This window comes from Trifolium pratense, linkage group LG6 (assembly GCF_020283565.1).
Source record: "Trifolium pratense cultivar HEN17-A07 linkage group LG6, ARS_RC_1.1, whole genome shotgun sequence".
Lineage (NCBI taxonomy): Eukaryota > Viridiplantae > Streptophyta > Magnoliopsida > Fabales > Fabaceae > Trifolium > Trifolium pratense.
Window position 1 is genome coordinate 43,423,405 of NC_060064.1, and position 21,376 is coordinate 43,444,780.

Here is a 21,376-nt window from a genome sequence, read left to right on the forward strand (position 1 = left end):
AGAAAGTTGAGACAAATAATATAAGAATACATCATTGTTTGTTGATATATCTTCTTGTGAGAATTTCATTTTAGAATTCCAACAATCATGAGAATTTGATGGTCATAGTATCATTTATGTCTCTCTCTAAACCATAACCGAGATATAAATTTGCAGGTCTTATAATATTAGTTGGTCACTTTTAATTAAATTTTTCATTTTTCATTATTGATATATTCTTTTGTAAGAAATTCTCTTAGAGGTGCCACATCATCACAAAGAAGACCTAAAAGCAATTCAAGCTTCCTTTTAATAAAAGATAAAAGATGTTATGTCAATTTTCAAGATATAATTTGGCCGATCAATATAATAGATATCCAACCATAAAAAATATGGATTAACATATATGAATAATATGAAATACAAAATGGATAAATAATAAAAGGGTGAAATTGAATATACAATAGATGATAAGATATTCTTATATGAGTGACTATTTGTTTTACAAATTTCTCGTAAGGATGCATGAAAATCAATAGATATTTTAGTCAATATTCTGCCATAGAAATCAATAAATTAGTGAAGGCATACATGAAAAGTAAGAAAAGAACATAAGACATTATTAAAAGTTGAAGAATACGTACCTAAGAGTTATTTTGGAGAAAGTAAATGATGACTCAAACAAAAAATTTATAAATTAGTAAATACCTTTTTCTTCCTCTGGTTCTATCACATGGATCTGAAGTAAGTAGACTAAAATAATATAACGTTCTATGTTCTCGATAACAAATGAACAACCAATATCAATAAATAAATGAGAAAAATAAGATTGTTTACTTACAATCATTGTTATGATAAAAAATATATTTTAAAGATAACTTTTAAATGAACAATATAATTTGATAAGAGTAATTGAGTATACCGGCCTTTTCATCCATTAACATTCTATTGTAGTGAAAAATTATTTCTTTCAACCTACACATTGTCATACCCTAATTTTGTCCTACCCTCTTTTTACAATTATTTTTTTTATTTTTCAATTATTTTTCTATTTTTCACTTATTTTCTATTATTATTATTATTATAATCAAAAATTTAAAAAAAAGAAGAGAAAAACAACAACAAGACTGTTGTTGCTGCTATGCGCCTCCTCCATCCCTTATTTTCAGTTTCTTCTTTTCATGATTTTTTCCCAAAATAAGTCCAGTCTTCCCCATGAATACACTCAAAGCAAAAGTGCAGTCACTCCATTCCCTTTTGATCCCTGCCAAAACCACATTTTGTGCCAAAACAATAGAAAATCCAAACTCCATTTTATCCACTGGACATGAGATCTCAGCAACACTCTCTATAAATTGAGAGCAGAATTAAGAACAAAAGGAGGCGATTTTAGAGGGAAGAACGGAGAAGGAAAAAACCAAAAAAAAACTCCTCTTTTCATCACTTTTCCAAAATCCGAAATTGACTCAAACACCTTCCAAACTTCAATCTTCTTCACCCAAAAGCCTCTAAACACTTCCAGTAGCTTGAAACAACAATAAAAACGAAGGAAAACCGTCAAGAGGAGCTTACTCAAAGTTCAAAATAGCAAAGAAAAGAGTAGGTGTTAACCCACCTAAACAAGCCTCAAAACAAGTAGGTTTCTAACGTTTTTTACTCATGAACACCTACTGAAGCTTTTCCAACCATTTATTTTGTTTAATTCGTAGAAATGTGAATTTTAAAGTTTTTTTGGGTTTTAAAGTTTCGAACTTTTTTTGCGATACAAACACCTTTTCAAAAATCTAAGTTTGTAATCATGATCTACGCAATATTTCGGTCGAAACGGTATATAAGTTTGTAATTTTTGATGAAGTTTTGGCCAAGTTGTTGTTGTTGGCCGTGAGCTTCAAAGCTCTTTCATGGCTTCCCTTTTGTTGTTCTTCATCGTAAAGAAGGTGAAGGAGGTTGAAGACGATGACGTGGCGACACGTCATTGGCTCCCTCCATTTTAAAACGCGTCCGTTAGATTAATCCAAGGACCGAGATCTGTTATGTGAGTTTTAAGCTACAGCTGTCTGATTTAATCAAAGGCTCAGATCCATGACGTTTACTGTGCGTCACTGTTCTCATGCCACACTGGATCCTCTCCGGTTTATATTTTTTGTTTGGACGAAATTTAGTCTGGGCTGGGCCTGGTGTTGCAGATTGCTATTGCTTCACCCCCAGAACCCATTTTTGCACCCCTAGTTACGTTTTTGCTTATTTTTTAGTGCTTATTTATATAAGTGCTTATCATTTGGAAATGATTATTTGAGTTGTTGATTAATTAGTCAATTAATTAAACACTTGATTAAGTGAGTAACCATTTTAGTTGTTTGATTAAAAGTGCTTAAGTTACTAAGTGCTTAAATGGTTAAACACTTAAATAAGTGATTATTAGTTAAGTTATTAATTAATCAAAACCTCTCAAGCTTATTTTAATAAGTTCATATTTAATGTTTGGATTATTTACTTGATTTGATACTTTCATTTGAAGTTTGTTTTCTCAAAAACACTCCTTTACTTGAAAAAACCTCCACAATTAAAATAAATGGAATGAAAAAGGGTTAGTCTGACGTATGGCTTTCTTCCCCGAATAATTCGAGACCCTGACGTATGGCTCGTGACTCGAATTATTCTCATTCTTATTTTTTTCTAAACAATCACGATTAAGCAAAATTGACCGGTTGACAAAAGCTTCAGTCCATGCATATGTCTATTGTTATATTATGTCTGCTTGGCTTGTTTTTTGTTTATCTTGCTTAAACTTATCAAATCAAATCATAATTGGAATGAAAAAGGGTTAGTCTGACGTATGGCTTTCTCTCCCCGAATGATTCGAGACCCTGACGTATGGCTCGTGACTTGAATCATTCCCATTCCCCAACGCTAAAAAACATTAAAACACTTCATCATCCGCTTTATCTTTCCTTTTGATTTTCTTAAATCAAATAAAAGAACTTAAGCATAATTAGAGTGAAAAGGGGTTAGTCTGACGTATGGCTTTCTTCCCCGGATAATTCGAGGCCCTGACGTATGGCTCGTGACTCGGATTATCCTCATTCTTGGACGTTTTCATTAAAACTCCTAAAATTAACTCAACACACTCAAACCTTTTCTCTGCCCTCGCGCGCAGTAAAAGTAAAACTCTTTTCATAAAACGGGTGACGTTTTCATCCTTTCTCCGTAACACAAACCACGCTTAAGCCTCCAAAGTGCGAGCATACAAGCAGCGTTTAAATACGAGAATGCGACTTAGACGTCATGCGTCTAAAAGCAACCAACCCACAAACATTTTTTACCCTGAACTACGAAACCCTGATTTTCCCATTGCACCTGGGAATACGTAGGAGCAGGATTCAACATCTTGTCGGGCACAATAATAAAAAACAAAACCTTTTTCCCCGCATATATAATCACATAAATAATAATAAAAACAAACTTTTTCTATCGATGAAGCAAGAAACAAATAATCAAGCAAACATTAAAAAACACATTCAAGCAAACAAACAATTTCCCTCTAAAGGTTCCCGTTGAGTACAACGGATGTGAGGGGTGCTAATACCTTCCCCTCGCATAACCAACTCCCGAACCCTTTTTCTCTACCCCTCAAGGTTTTGTCGATATTTTCCTTTCCCTTATTTGGGATAAATAAAATTCGGTGGCGACTCTGTTTCTTTTCGAGTGTTTACACTCGAGGGTATTTTTCGCGCCGCGACAGCTGGCGACTCTGCTGGGGAAAATCTAACCTTTTGAGAGTTAATCCTAATTTAGAGGGTTTTTCGTTTGTTTGCCTTAATGTGTATGTTATTTACATATTTGCTTTTTGTTTTACTGCTTTTAATATTTTATTGCATACTTGCTTTGATATTATTTGTTGTATCTGCTCCTTCTGCTTCATCTCCTTTCTTTTTCCTTTTGCCCACTTGGGCCGGTTACCGGTTACTGAGTGAAAAGTCCTACACCCGGACTTGAGGAAAACTTAGGACATAACGGTGGATCATTGTTGACCTTCCTGACGTATGGCTCGTAAGGTTGGCATGATACCCCACCTAGAGTAGATTCCCTTGACGATGTCGGTTCTCCTGACGTATGGCTCGTAGGACCGATGTTTTCTTGTGGGGTCCGTGACTCTAGGGACCTTTTTAGTTAACCTAGAATCCCAAAACGTGTTACTAGGAACCTTTGTATATGAGATTCATTCTTAGGGGATGTTTGTTATGAGCTGTTGCAACACGAACATCGTCTCCTAAGATTTATCTATGATTCTAGAACCCGTGTCAAACCTAGAACAAACATGTGAGAATGGGATGGGTTGCAGGTAACTCTGAGCCGTTGGCCTTCAAAACTTACACCAAATATGTCCTAATTCGCCCGATCTGCTGCATGACATACTATTTTCATCGATGCATCCATAACAATAATCATGCATGTATATTTTGGTTTTCAAGGAACTAAACAGACACTAGTTACATAAGCATAAAATTTTAAATCATGGGAAGAAATAGTTTGAATTTTTCTTGTATCCCGAAATGCTTATGATAACCATGTGTCTATGGTTCCCTTAAACCAAAATGACCCAAAAAGAAAAGAATTTCGCATGCATTTTCATTCATAAGTTGCATCTCATTCCATTCGTTCCTATAACCAGTCATATTCCCGACGCCGGTATTGGACAAGAAACGTCACCAAGCAAATCATGGAAAATTGGCAAGAACAACTTGACGCCCTAAGGAGTGATATGGACCAAATGGCCGTCAAATTGGACAGTGTCTTGGAGGTGTTAGCCAATCTCAACTTGCTTCCACAACATGTGTTGGGACTGAATGCTGCAGCAGTAAGGGCAAACTCATCAATGGATCTTTCTTCGTCAAATGTGATAGGGCCTCCGGTCGGTTTACTAGTTGGGTGCACTTCTTCAAGATACATGTATTTGTCTAATGATGGGCCTGTCGCCGCCCAAGTCATCCAAGCGCCAATGAGTACCAATACTGATTTCTTTGCTAGTCAGCCAAGAGCTCATCAAGTTTTACCGAGGGTTGTCATACCTCAAAAGAGTCAAGAAAATCCAAAGATTGTTTACCAGAATTCAGGAATGCCAAGTGTTGATCCTGGGGCAAACATTGCTAATGCCCATATTGGGGAAACCCATCAGAAGCTCAGGGAAATAATGGACAAGCTAAGCAATGTCAGCAAAGTTCAATTTTGCTCATCAATGCCTGTTCATACCCCCTACTCCCAGCAACCTCAAGGGTACTATTTTCCGAAGACAATGCAAGTGCCTATGAATCCCACACCGCAGCGGACTCTGAAGCAAGCTAGAAAGGTCTTCGATCTAATTCCTGTGCCATATAGTCAGCTTTTTCCATATCTAGTGCACACCGGAATGGTAACTCCTAGGGCTCTGAAACCGATGACCCCGCCGTTCCCAGCTTGGTATGATGTTAAGGCTAAATGTGAATTCCATGCCGGTACCAAAGGTCATTCCACTGACAACTGCCGAGAATTCAAAAAGAAAGTGCAAGAGCTTATTGATAAACAATTGTTGACCTTCAAGCAAGACAGGCTAGATGTGAAAGATAGTCCATTGCCGGATTACTCTAAGGCCGTCTAAGAGTTTAAAGGTTATCGACTAGTCAAACAAGAATCAAGCTCAAGGACCGATTATCTTTAGACTGTTTTCATTTTTGTAATTTTCCTATTTGCAAAGTTTGATTTGTGCTTAAACTTGTTTATTCGCAATAGTAATCATAATAAAATGTGTATGCATGTTTCAAATTAATCTTTTCATGTCCATTCACTTTTCTCTCTTCTCACGAAAGCAAAAAAATATATTTCACTCATTTCATTTCTTTCATTATCAAATCTGTTTGAACAAAGATTGGAGAGGGAATGACGAAAAACGAAATAACCAAAATTGCTAGAGTATGCTTTCGGATAAAACTTTGCTGATGATGTAAGGCATTGTTTCAATCCTCAAACACCGGAGAAATAAGGAAGATAATCCGTAGTCACCCCTGTTGAGCCTAGAAGTTGGTGTTTCTTTTCTATACGAAAAAACCCGCATTTTTAACCCGGGGCAGGGTAGTGTTCAGTTAATTCGACCATGCGTTCGAGTTTCAAGAGAAGAACATCTCATTCGAGGATCAATCACATTTCCTTCCTTGAACACATCACACAATCTCAAGGAAATAAAAGAGAGTCAAAAAGAGAATTTGTTTTCATCGACCTTTATCAAGGCAGTCACAATTCTCCAACAAAAAGAAGAAAGAAAAGGCCGCTAAGTCAAAACTCAAAATGACTTAGGCAAAAATTAGGGCATCCCGGTGGACTAAAAACTCAAAAATAGTTCAGGCAAAAATTAGGGATTACAAACAAAAAAGAGTGTCACCAATGAAATCAAAGTTATATGACCAAAACAAAAAGTAAGTGACTGTCACGTCAAAAGACATCATTGACCTCTAAGCCATCATATCCTCACCATCGCATTTCCAAAATCGCTTGGAACTTGAGAGCATAGGTTGGATTAATTGAACGTAGGACTGAAGAACATCAAGGAGAATTGGTTGGGTTTAAAATACAATTTTGAGCCTTATATCCTTTTATTCAGAAACTGTGAACCAGACCACGTTACAACCCTCAAAAGACCTAATTGAAGCAAGATTTATGTTGAAAGCATACAATAGCAATGTTGAGTTAACCTGACTCCCAAGATATTTTGTTAATCATCAGTGTTGATATCATGCTCTCACACCATCTTCCACAAATATTCATCCACTATACATCAATTTCATCTCAATATTGATTTCAAAACTAGCATGCACATTGCATTAGAATTACTATTTTGAATAAACAGGTTTATCTGCAAATCAGCACTTAACAATAAGGAAGTTTCAGCTATGAACGGTCACCAAGTGATCAGCAAGAAGTTCGGTCCAATCTGGGGCAACTATCTCGGGACTTCATTTAACCAAGAGGCATGTTCCCTAGGAAGGCTATTCAATGTGGGGAAAGTGACCCAAGATCACATCATGGCAAGCTGCATCAAAACCCAGGTGTTCAAAACCTAACGAACTGGTTCAAGATGTTCCTAATTAGGGGCAAACCACCTTGGGATCCTGACAATCAAGAGTGAACCCTTGTGACTAGGGGCACCTGAAGATCTCGTTGGTCCGGCCAAAACATTTCAAGAATGGGGCAATCAGGGTTGCACCTCCAAAATGCCAGTTTAATCAAAGAACATACCTCCTAGAAAAGGGGCACCAATATCAGTGAGTTGGCTAATCACTTCAAAGACGCAATTGACTGGGGCAAGACAGGTTACACAGGGGCAACTCCTCTTCATACCTTCAAGGCGGCCAAGCCAAATCTAGCATACATCCACAACTGTTGAGTCCGGAATAGGCGTCGGGAATTATGTTAACACAACACCACCATCTTTCCACAAAAAGCCTTGTCACCGAAAAGCATTCACCGGTTCTAAACCAATCCTCACCCACTGCAGGGGCATTCATAGTAACATGCAAATCATCGCACTAATCATCTTCATGCATTAATCATATCATTTCATTCTAGCAAATCGACATCACGCATTAATCATGTCATTTCATTCATCTGGTATGCCCCATACCACAAACTCAATAACCTCGAGACTAGACAGCAAATCAAATATCCTCAAGCAAAAATCCAATTGTTATTGGTACCCAGCTAAGTCCAATCGTTATTGGCACCCAATCAAAAATCCAATTGTTATTGGCACCCTGAAAGTCCAATCGTTATTGGCACCAACTCAAAGCCCAATCGTTATTGGCACCCACTCAAAAGTCCAATCGTCATTGGCACACCCAAAGCCCAATCGTTATTGGCATCCACTCAAAAGTTCAATCGTCATTAGCACACCCAAAGCCCAATTGTTATTGGCACCCACTCAAAAGTCCAATCGTCATTGGCACACCCAAAATCCAATTGTTATTGGTACCCAGCTAAGTCCAATCGTTATTGGCACCCAATCAAAAATCCAATTGTCATTGGTATCCACTCAAAAGTCCAATCATTATTGGCACCCTGAAAGTCCAATCGTTATTGGCACCAACTCAAAATCCAATCATTATTGGTACCCTTAAAAGCCCAACCTCGCTTGGCACCACCCACAGCCTAATCACCATTGGCACATGTTTAAGCCCAATTGTCATTAGCACCCACTTTGCAGCCTAATCACCGTTGGCAACGTTTAAGCCCAATTGTCATTAGCACCCAATTCACAGCCTAATCACCATTGGCACATGTTTAAGCCCAATTGTCATTAGCACCTACTCTGCAGCCTAATCACCATTGGCAAAGTTTAAGCCCAATTGTCATTAGCACCCACTTTGCAGCCTAAGCACCATTGGTCACATTTAAGCCCAATTGTCATTAGCACCCGTTCGTAAAAAATCCAATTTCTACTCGTCCCAATGATCATCACATGTGCTAGTCATGCATTCCACTTCATGCATTCATGCATCTCATGTATCAACAATATGCCCAACAAACAAAGACATATCATGCATATCATGAATTAACAAATTCATTTGCATTAGCTTTGCATCTTTAAGCATTAAGACATACATAAACAATCATTGCATCATCCAAAGCATGCATGCATAAAAGCAGATTCAAAAGGTTTCTCCCCATAGAGTATAACCTTCAGCCTTCAATCTCGAGCAAGGTGAAGTCACCTTTTCCCCAGCAAGTCTGAATTGAAAGATGTCTAGCTTTCTCCCCAACAAGTCTTTTGAAGAATCCTCAGACAAGATATCTTAAAAGGACATCCCCAGCAGAACCTCCTAGAAGAGCATCACCTCATCAGTAAGGATCAACCTTCAGCAAAAGTGGCTGAACAAGATTATCTTATTCCCGGTGGGATCTCAAGATCACCTTACTTGCGAAGCTCTTAAAGCAGAGTCTCCAATTGCAAAACTCTCAAAGCGGAGTATCCATTTGCAAAGCTCTCGAAGCGGAGTATCCAGTATTTCAAAAGCTCTCAAAGCGGAGTACCAAAGTTGAAAAACTCTCAAAGCGGAGTATCAATTTGCAAAGCCCTCAAAGCGGAGCATCCAGGGTTCAAAACTTTCAAAGCAAAGTGGAGAGCCATTGTTGAGTTTCAAAACTTACAAAGCGAAGTGGCAAACAAGATCAAAAGGGATTTACCTTCAGTGTGGGCGGCTGAATAAGATCAAAAGGGATTGACTTTCAGTGTGGGCGGCTGGATAAAATCAAAACAGAAGATTGACCTTCAGTGTGAGCGGCTGAATAAAATCAAAAGAGGATCGACCTTTAGTGTGGGCGGCTGAATAAGATCAAGAGAAGATGGACCTTCAGTGTAGGCGGCTGGATAAAATCCAAAGAAGATTGACCTTCAGTGTGGGCGGCTGAATAAGATCAAACCAAGGATTGACCTTCAGTGTGGGCGGCTGAATAAGATCAGAAGTGGATCGACCTTCAGTGTGGGCGGCTGGATAAAATCACTTTCAAAGATTGACCTTCAGCGTGGGCGGCTGAATAAGATCAAACCAAGGATTGACCTTCAGTGTGGGCGGCTGGATAAGATCAAAAAGTGGATCGACCTTCAGTGTGGGCGGCTGAATAAAATCAAAAGAGATTGACCTTCAGTGTGGGCGGCTGAATAAGATCAAAAGTGGATGGACCTTCAGTGTGGGCGGCTGGATAAAATCAAAATAGAAGATTGACCTTCAGTGTGAGCGGCTGAATAAAATCAAAAGAGGATCGACCTTCAGTGTGGGCGGCTGAATAAGATCAAAAGAAGATGGACCTTCAGTGTGGGCGGCTGGATAAAATCACTTTCAAAGATTGACCTTCAGCGTGGGCGGCTGAATGAGATCAAACCAAGGATTGACCTTCAGTGCGGGCGGCTGAATAAGATCGAATCACGGATCAAGGGATTGACCTTCAGTGTGGGCGGCTGAATAAAATCAGAATCATCTCTACCTTGAGTATCCGACTTTTCCAGGGAAGTGGATCTCATTCTTTATCATCATCAAATTCATTTTTCTCCGTGGAGCAAAATTAGGGCATTTGTATTTAATTACCTTGCACCTCAAGATTATGAAGACAAAGGTCATTCATACTCATGGGTCCAAGATAATTAAATAGGGGCAGCTGTCATACCCTAATTTTGTCCTACCCTCTTTTTACAATTATTTTTTTTTATTTTTCAATTATTTTTCTATTTTTCACTTATTTTCTATTATTATTATTATTATAATCAAAAATTTAAAAAAAAGAAGAGAAAAACAACAACAAGACTGTTGTTGCTGCTATGCGCCTCCTCCATCCCTTATTTTCAGTTTCTTCTTTTCATGATTTTTTCCCAAAATAAGTCCAGTCTTCCCCATGAATACACTCAAAGCAAAAGTGCAGTCACTCCATTCCCTTTTGATCCCTGCCAAAACCACATTTTGTGCCAAAACAATAGAAAATCCAAACTCCATTTTATCCACTGGACATGAGATCTCAGCAACACTCTCTATAAATTGAGAGCAGAATTAAGAACAAAAGGAGGCGATTTTAGAGGGAAGAACGGAGAAGGAAAAAACCAAAAAAAAACTCCTCTTTTCATCACTTTTCCAAAATCCGAAATTGACTCAAACACCTTCCAAACTTCAATCTTCTTCACCCAAAAGCCTCTAAACACTTCCAGTAGCTTGAAACAACAATAAAAACGAAGGAAAACCGTCAAGAGGAGCTTACTCAAAGTTCAAAATAGCAAAGAAAAGAGTAGGTGTTAACCCACCTAAACAAGCCTCAAAACAAGTAGGTTTCTAACGTTTTTTACTCATGAACACCTACTGAAGCTTTTCCAACCATTTATTTTGTTTAATTCGTAGAAATGTGAATTTTAAAGTTTTTTTGGGTTTTAAAGTTTCGAACTTTTTTTGCGATACAAACACCTTTTCAAAAATCTAAGTTTGTAATCATGATCTACGCAATATTTCGGTCGAAACGGTATATAAGTTTGTAATTTTTGATGAAGTTTTGGCCAAGTTGTTGTTGTTGGCCGTGAGCTTCAAAGCTCTTTCATGGCTTCCCTTTTGTTGTTCTTCATCGTAAAGAAGGTGAAGGAGGTTGAAGACGATGACGTGGCGACACGTCATTGGCTCCCTCCATTTTAAAACGCGTCCGTTAGATTAATCCAAGGACCGAGATCTGTTATGTGAGTTTTAAGCTACAGCTGTCTGATTTAATCAAAGGCTCAGATCCATGACGTTTACTGTGCGTCACTGTTCTCATGCCACACTGGATCCTCTCCGGTTTATATTTTTTGTTTGGACGAAATTTAGTCTGGGCTGGGCCTGGTGTTGCAGATTGCTATTGCTTCACCCCCAGAACCCATTTTTGCACCCCTAGTTACGTTTTTGCTTATTTTTTAGTGCTTATTTATATAAGTGCTTATCATTTGGAAATGATTATTTGAGTTGTTGATTAATTAGTCAATTAATTAAACACTTGATTAAGTGAGTAACCATTTTAGTTGTTTGATTAAAAGTGCTTAAGTTACTAAGTGCTTAAATGGTTAAACACTTAAATAAGTGATTATTAGTTAAGTTATTAATTAATCAAAACCTCTCAAGCTTATTTTAATAAGTTCATATTTAATGTTTGGATTATTTACTTGATTTGATACTTTCATTTGAAGTTTGTTTTCTCAAAAACACTCCTTTACTTGAAAAAACCTCCACAATTAAAATAAATGGAATGAAAAAGGGTTAGTCTAACGTATGGCTTTCTTCCCCGAATAATTCGAGACCCTGACGTATGGCTCGTGACTCGAATTATTCTCATTCTTATTTTTTTCTAAACAATCACGATTAAGCAAAATTGACCGGTTGACAAAAGCTTCAGTCCATGCATATGTCTATTGTTATATTATGTCTGCTTGGCTTGTTTTTTGTTTATCTTGCTTAAACTTATCAAATCAAATCATAATTGGAATGAAAAAGGGTTAGTCTGACGTATGACTTTCTCTCCCCGAATGATTCGAGACCCTGACGTATGGCTCGTGACTTGAATCATTCCCATTCCCCAACGCTAAAAAACATTAAAACACTTCATCATCCGCTTTATCTTTCCTTTTGATTTTCTTAAATCAAATAAAAGAACTTAAGCATAATTAGAGTGAAAAGGGGTTAGTCTGACGTATGGCTTTCTTCCCCGGATAATTCGAGGCCCTGACGTATGGCTCGTGACTCGGATTATCCTCATTCTTGGACGTTTTCATTAAAACTCCTAAAATTAACTCAACACACTCAAACCTTTTCTCTGCCCTCGCGCGCAGTAAAAGTAAAACTCTTTTCATAAAACGGGTGACGTTTTCATCCTTTCTCCGTAACACAAACCACGCTTAAGCCTCCAAAGTGCGAGCATACAAGCAGCGTTTAAATACGAGAATGCGACTTAGACGTCATGCGTCTAAAAGCAACCAACCCACAAACATTTTTTACCCTGAACTACGAAACCCTGATTTTCCCATTGCACCTGGGAATACGTAGGAGCAGGATTCAACATCTTGTCGGGCACAATAATAAAAAACAAAACCTTTTTCCCCGCATATATAATCACATAAATAATAATAAAAACAAACTTTTTCTATCGATGAAGCAAGAAACAAGTAATCAAGCAAACATTAAAAAACACATTCAAGCAAACAAACAATTTCCCTCTAAAGGTTCCCGTTGAGTACAACGGATGTGAGGGGTGCTAATACCTTCCCCTCGCATAACCAACTCCCGAACCCTTTTTCTCTACCCCTCAAGGTTTTGTCGATATTTTCCTTTCCCTTATTTGGGATAAATAAAATTCGGTGGCGACTCTGTTTCTTTTCGAGTGTTTACACTCGAGGGTATTTTTCGCGCCGCGACACACATGAAGAACAAAAACTAAACATTAGTACAAATGAATATTGTTGGATATCAATACATAGCACCATGGTAGAAATACGCTCAAAGATTGAGTGAAAATATCAATTATTAAGATTTAGAAATAATAAGTAGAAAAAGAATGTGGGGTGGTGGTTATAAAGAGTGAGAGTGAACCTATTAGTCACTAAACTTTCTCATTTTATAGTAAAGTGTTTTTCTAGCTCATACCACTTTCTAGCTCTAGAATTTGAAAGAAAAACCTATCATAATACATAGCACATACCACTTTTTTTTTCTTAGTATTGAAAGAATATATTTTGTGGTTATATTGGTCTCTTTTAATTCATTTAGGAACCAATTAACTTGCAATGAAGAGAGACAGACGTTTTTTTTTATTAAATTCAGCTCTTTAAGGGATTGATCAAAGAGGTTTGGAATATCAAAGTGACTCACTTGCTTGAAATATAATGATTCCTTTTTTATATTAGTATTAGTATTGAAAGAATTCCAATAGTCATGAATATTTTGTGGTTCTATAAATCTTATATATTAGTTGGTCCATTTTAATTTAATAATTTTTCATTTTAGTTAGTTGGTCCCTTTTAAGAAGTTATATAGTGATAATTTGATATATTGATAATTAAAATTAAAATGATTTAATTAAAGATAATTAAAATTAAAATGATTTAATCAAAGGAGATGATGAAAAGGTTTTTTAATAGAGATTGTAAACTTGATAATTTGATATATTGATAATTAAAATTAAAATGATTTAATTAAAGGAGATGATGAAAATGTTTTTTAATAGAGATTGTAAACTTTTCTTGTAGAGTGCCACATCATCAAAATACTTGATTGTGAGCAACTCAACATTTTTTTTACTTGTAAAAGATTAGATCTATCATATGCTCCTTATTTTGACAGGTGGTCTTATTTTTTGAGGAAAAAACTAAATGGAACAACCGAAGAACATCCCAGGCAAATCTCCTTCAGTTTTTTTTCTTTTTATTTAAAAAAAATAAAAAATTAAACCAAAAAAAAATTCCAATAACTCTTTTTTTTTTTTTTAATAAATTCCAATAACTTCTGTGTAGTGAACTAATGATCTAAAATACTATCAAGTAAATTGAAAAGGACTAATGTAATAGTGATTAAAGACTCAAATTAAGAATAGTTACAAAGCATAGTAGCATACATTGAGTGAACTGCATATTTAACGAGCAACCGATCAAAAAATCATCATTCCAATAATTGATACCGTCAACTTCTCTCTCTTCTTTTGGGGTTGTTCTTGACCAAATTCATCCTTGATAGAGTTCGGCCATGTGACTACTTATACCTCTTCTTTTTCAATTGTTGTCGAGTCTATCCAATTTAAAATTTTAGTATTTTTTGTCTTTTTTTTTTCTTTTAAGGATTGATATGGACCATTAAGCTATATTGGATGGTAACAATATGTTGTATATTGCATTTGGATCGGATCCTCTTCTATCTTTCTTCTCCATTTTTTTGTCATCCACTGATTTGAACTGTCAATCAATTATACTAGAGTATAAAGTGTCAAAATTTAATGAAAATTAAAGATTGAGATCCATACGATTTAGTAGTTGAAGAGCATCTAAATCCTATTATTGTCACAAGCCCAATAGAGTAGTATCTCTATATATTGGACTTTTGTATCTGGTCTAAATTGTCTATGATAATAAAATCATGCGGTTAGCCGCTGTTTTAGATATCGGCCTTTGATTTGTAATCGGACGGTTTGAATCATGCAGCACAAATTTCTATAATTTCTCACGGTTTAAGATTTCAACCACTCATTTTAGATTGAACGATCCTGATCAATTACTGTGTTAACACAGTTACGACACAAAATCCTTTTCCCCAAGTATATGTGCTTGGAGTTTATGATCTAAAGGCTTAAACATATTGGACTTTCACCTCACCTTGCTTGGAAAGCCATTTAATCTAATTATTTCTCTGACTAAAAAAAGTCTAATCATTTCATGAAATTTTATTTTGTTACTCACGTGCCTTACGTCTTTTCCATTTTAAATAACGGACGTTATAAAACTGAGAATTTTTTAAAAATGTCATCCGTTACTTAAGTAGTGGACGTTATAAAGGTAGAGTGTTTTAGGGAGTATCCGCTACTTAAGTAACAGACAAAAGTATTTTGTTAATTTTGTAAAACGCGCATGGAAAGCAGTAGAGTGACCAAAGCAAACCTCTTATTTCATCTAATGCATGCCTTCATTTGCAAAAATTAGATTGCAGTTTAAAGTTCTTAGTATCTCCCATTAAATAACTGATCCACAAGAGTTTAAATTTTTTTATCATCCACCTGTTTTGGTTATAGTGGAAATGTTTTTCTATATGTTCATTAGGTACATCATCTATTCATCGGACCCTGACGTTTTACTCATGCTTTGCATTACAAGTTGCCCGAATCAAAAACACTAATAGCTATTAGCTAATAATAATATGGAACACGTGGATTTCATTCTCAGGAAGATATCCTTGTGATTCTTGCCTTCTGCTCAGGGTAGCTTAGTCTGCTTTGTTTTTAGTTTTTATTTTTACAATTTTTTTTTGTCAATTAGCCTAGTAGCTAGAAAATCCACCTTAATTGTGAATAAGTAGAGTGTCATGAGTTCGAACCCGGGCTTCTACACATATAGTGTGATGCCCCTACCAACTGAGATAAACTCACGGGAACATTTTTACAGTTATGAAAACTTAGTTACAGTGCCTTAGGCATAGCTTTAATGCGTTGTCTGAATCATTTTAAGATGCATGCTTTAATGCACGGTTTTGACAGTTTTGGTAAAAATCAACACAGAACTGGATGAACAGTTCATAAGGAACTGAATGTAAGTATTTTCCAACTTATATTTACATTAAAAAAAAAAAAAAAAGAATTTTCTTTCGTAGAAGTAGTGGTAAGACTTTGGTTAAAGCATTATTACCTTATTTTTCTTAAATATAAAGAGTGAGTCTGACCTTTATTTAGATTGTGACCTATAAATCATTAGTGTTTCATCCTCCATTTTGAGTTACCAACACACATCTTCAATCAATCATTCTCCTTTTTACACGAAAAGAAGAGTGAAAGAAAGATGTGCACTCAGATGGATTCGATTCTTGGAACAACAGAATAAAACTTATACACAAAGAAAGGCTCAAGATATGTGGCTTACGAAGCCTACAATTAATCTCATAAACGTTGGTAAAAAGAAGTACTATTTGCAAATTGCACCAATGTATTTGTTTGATGTTTAAAACAATTAAATTTGGAAGCCAAACAAAAGACAAATATGCATGTTAATAACAGCACTTAAAAAATCTTTGGAAATCCTAAAAATATGAAGTATGTGTATTCTACTAAATCAAATAATGGAGTCGAAACCCGGTGCAGTTAAAATGATGTCAGCCGAGGTTTCTGTAAATTCTCATCTTGGTACATCAATCTGCGCTTCTTTGAAGCACCTTGGTACTGGTAGATGATGCTGTAGAGGCACTGCCTAAGACTTAAGACGTCAAACATCTCTATAAATGTTAAATCCGCTGTCCTGGACTTAACACCGGCGAATCGCTGATACTCCTCAAACACAGAAGACAAACACCAATTCTGCAACTTTCTGAAGCATCCAACAAGGGAACCTGTTCTATGCTGCATAGAGAAGAAAAAATCATCATTAGATTTAGAACAAATACAAAAAAGATTAGAAGGAATTAAAAAACAAATGAGAATTGAGAAGATAAATTTGCAGGTCAATCTTTATACCTTTCCTCGTTTGCAATGAATCAAAATAGGGTGATTTCTCACATCTGAAACCAAACAAAATGAAGGAATTAAACATCTAGCAAACTAACAATATAGATGTACAAAAATTCTGCATCTCAAAGTTGACTGAGCTTGTTAGAAATTCATTACCAATCAAAACTTTCAAAGCCTCCATAATAGAATCCTTGAGAACGGGCAAGGAAACTTCCTGCAAATAATACAAAAACTCATTACTAACTCTCAATCTCAAATAAAATAAGGCAGACAAAACCAAAATTGAGTCAGCAACCCACATGCCTCAAATTTCACAACCATCCACAACACATGACAGTAACTAAGACCAACCCATACTTTTATGATAAAAGCTATAAAGCCCTGATACGTGACACGGTACCAATACGATACGACACCGATACGGGAAATTTTTTAAAATTCCCGATACGATATGTCCGGGATACGTTATTTAAAAATTAAATTTAAAATTAAATATATAAATGCACAATATATAAACATAACTAAAATCAATAATGATAAAAATTAACATTCAAATTACTCAAAATAAGAAAACAAGTGACAATTACATATATTAAGTTAAGTACTACCCAAAAAGGGGGTGGGATGGGTAGCTTAACTGGTTAAGCTAGTTGAGCTAAGGGTTAAAGAGTTGAAGGTCCACAGTTCAAGTCATGACAAGGAGAAAAACTAATAAAGACATAGTTGGTAACATCATACTCTAACATTCAATACTTAAGATAAAATACGAATTGTATCCGTCTCCTCTCCTACGTTTCCATCATCAAAGAGCTTTAATTGCCCGATACTTTTTCGATCGATACGCATATCGGAAAAGTATCCGACAAGTATTGGTTATATTTTATTTTAAAAAAATAATATTAATTGTCAATACTTCTCGGATACGATACTTCTCTGATACGTGTATCGAACGATTATCGGTATCGAGTACCTATCGGACACGATACTTTGCCATTTTTGGAACATCCGGGCTTCACAGGATAAAACCCAAATTCTCTTTCCCCTAATTACACTACCAAACACAAAACCATAATCTAATGACCCAACAAGCGCCTTTTGAATTAAAACTTTTGCATTGAAAGTAGTGTATTTATTACTTTGACAAGTATTTGGGAGACAAAATTTCCTTTCAGAGATTCTTTAAACAGTTTATTTAAGACACTTGTTAGCATACGTATTTCAATGGAATTTAAACTTTGAGGTAATACATATTTCAATGGAATTTTCATCAAAAAAACTCAGGATGCAGATAACCTAATAATAATAATAATAATAATAATAATAATAATAATAATAATAATAATTGAAACAATGACAGCCTTTAACAAGAATCATAAATCAATTGAAAATAACATGATTAAACACATATATTATTATATGATGAAAAGAATATAAAAATTACCGTTTTCCCCTCAATTCCAAATTGAAATAAGCGAATATTCTGTGAGTTTAGGAACTCCAAATTCTCTTCCGGATAGGATTCAGGACACAAGTATCTGCATAAATTCCCAAATAAGATTTTGTACCCTAACTAACCATATATATAACATCAATCAACAATATCAATAAATTAAGAATTAAAAACATAGAATTTTGAAAGAATGAAAGAAAGAAAAAAAACTAACATGATTGAACGAAGGTTAAGGGTTCTGAGGAAAGGAAAACTGGAAGGTTGAGGAAGACTAGATCGGTAAATGCAATCTTCAACCATTGAGAAATTGGATGGAGGAATCAAAACGGCGTCGTCTTGATCAACGTTTTCAACTTCCACTATTAGACCCATGATGATGAATTGAATGAATGAGTATAGTAGTTAGTGTTGTTGTGTGTGTGTGATTGAAGTAGTTTGAATGAAGATTCAGAATCCAGTACCTAATAATAATAATAATAATAATAATAATAATAATAATAATAATAATAATAATAATAATGCTATAATAATAATTATAACTTGTTCAATGAAGGTTCCATCTTCTTCTATTCGACTTTATAGAAGAAGAAGATTTGGTTAGTTAAGGCGTCGTTTTAGAATTGGGGATTGTTCGTTTGTTTGTGACTAATGAATGAATCGTGTTTGTTTTTCTGAATCTAAAACGGATTACAACTAGATTGCTATTGGCGGGGTGCGGGGAAAGCGCAGCAAATATTTCTCATTTTTCGATTATTATTTATTATTATTATTATTATTATTATTATTATTATTATTATTATTATTATTTATTTTTATTTTTTTGAAGAAATTAATTTTATTTTTTTTTGGTACATAAAATTATTATTATTATTATTATTATTACTATTAATTTTGTATTATGGGATTCTAGAACTACTTCTACTCTTTTATTCCTTCATTGGTTCATTTATTTTTATTTTTGACGTGAATAATTCTTTCACTTTAATAGATATCCACTGATTCCCGTAAGCTTAGTTCAATTGGTTGGGATATCGCACAATATATGCAGGAGTTGAGGTTCGAACTTTAGACACTTCACTTATTAATCTTTAAAATAAATTTTTTAATGATTAGACTACTTAACAAAAAAAATAGATATTCACCGGTGTAAATTAGTTTTATACTACTTATCTCTTCACCAATATAATACATGTAGTGAAGTGGTTTGACAAAATATATAATTATTATTGATTCTAATGGATTTCAATTGGAATATGTGATGTAAAATTATACGTTAAATTACAACATAACGATATTTGAGGAAAAAAATTAAGTAACATATAAAAGTGACATTATAATTAATGTACACTAATTTCTTTACTAATTATTATAATATTGGTATAAAATTTTCACGACTATTAGCAATATTTTTTTATATATAATATATTTTACTAAGCATTATTAGTATTTTTTTTTTATAATTGTTTCTCTTTCTCGTATGTGATAGTGATATTTATCTATATAGTTTTATTTTTTTAAAAAAGAAAGAAATGATAATGCCAAGAAGATAACGATGGGTGATTTCTGTTAGAAAAATAAAACAAACAAACAAGCAAAGGGTGAATGTCAGCAACGATATTTTGTTATCAGTAAAAATAAAAATAAAACGATTTTATTTTTTGAATTTTCACCAATTTTATTTTTGTTGTTACATTTTTTTCACCAAATATATGATATATAACAAACTCTCATTTTACTCCTTCAAAAAAAAACAAACACTTATTTTACGTCAAATAACAAACTCTGATTATACGATGGAAATTTGAGAAATTTGTTACATTGTTACCTTTTTTGTTACATTGTTATTTTTTTTGTGGTGAGAAAATTTGTTACAATGTTAATTTGTTGTTAGGATCTTGCGTTCGTTTTTTTTTATATATAAAAAATGATTTAGTAGTTAATTTTTTTTTTATGATAATTTAAAATCATTTAAAATTTCACTTTGTCTGCATAACTAAGTTGACAGGAAATTGTATTATATGCAAGTTGTCGGTGTTCGAATCGGTCATTCCACTCTTATACATTTTAATGGTGAATTTTTTTTTTCACACTCTGTTTCCTAGGAAAATGGGCCCTAGTAGTCCATGTTAGAAATAATATAAAACCATTGATATGGCTCTATCCTAACACCTTAAGGTTTTGGGATAATCGGTTATTTAACATGGTATCAGAGCCTCTATGACTAAGTGGTCTAGAGTTCGATCCCCGCTCCCCTCACTTTCTAATTAAAAAGTGGAATTTAAGCATATGGTAGGTGGGCCTATGCATTATCCACGCTTCAAGCCCAAGTGGGCTCTTGCGTGAGGGGACGTGTTAGAAATAATATAAAACCATTGATATGGCTCTATCCTAACACCTTAAGGTTTTGGGATAATCGGTTATTTAACAGTCCAGAGTTCGGGGCGAGTTCTGGCATCAAGTGGTTCAAGTCCCCTCCCAAATGCAGTTGTGAAAGATCGAACTGTGATCCTCCCTACCAAGTTCAGCGTCAATCATCATTGAACCAACTAACATTTGGTAATGGTGGAATTTTAACTTATAGATTACTTGACAAAATAACTCCACTTTTTAATAGGTTTTAAAGCTACTTTAAGAATAAAGTTGAAAATAAAAAATTTAAAGTTGAAGTTTTTTTATTTGGGTACTGTTTGACCTGACTTTTAATTACTTTAAAACAAAGTTCAAATTAATTACCTTAGAAATAAAGTTAAAGTTGTTTGCATACTATGGTTATCGATGCTTCCGCATTATTTCTAAACATGTCATTGAATCTTCCAATCAATTACGACCATTCCATAGTATAAGCACTTTTCCGCGGTGTACCATATGGTTTGATATCATATTAACACCAGAAATGGTTACAAAAACCACATTAGTTGAGTAATACTTTCAATTTCTATTTATTATTATTTTATTATTCATTTTTTTTAACTATATCTGACTATTTTTTAAAAAAAATTTGTAGGATTTACAAAAATCATTTAGTCAATTTATCAGATTATATTCATTCGATGAATTAAAAATCTGTACTGATGATGGTCGAGATAACAAATTTTATGTTATTAAGAAGAATTATCCAAGGAAGAAAACAAAATTAGGATATCAATGGAATGATGTTTATAGCAGAAACAATTTTCTGCCAGGAATTACTCTACGATTTAAATTTTGTAACTTATATAGATGTCATCT

General features: G+C 34.7%; 1 protein-coding gene across 1 annotated transcript; it reads right to left on the reverse strand.

Annotated features, from left to right (window-relative positions):
* Positions 1–16,099: 16,099 nt before the first annotated feature.
* Positions 16,100–18,831, reverse strand: LOC123889457 (tyrosine-protein phosphatase DSP3). The gene is made up of 5 exons (XM_045938795.1): positions 18,363–18,831; positions 18,140–18,233; positions 16,855–16,912; positions 16,705–16,748; positions 16,100–16,590 (listed from the first exon to the last, which is right to left on the reverse strand). The coding sequence occupies exons 1-5, from the start codon at positions 18,518–18,520 to the stop codon at positions 16,336–16,338; spliced, it is 609 nt and encodes a 202-aa protein (XP_045794751.1). The 5' UTR covers positions 18,521–18,831; the 3' UTR covers positions 16,100–16,335.
* Between the last annotated feature and the right edge of the window lie 2,545 nt (positions 18,832–21,376).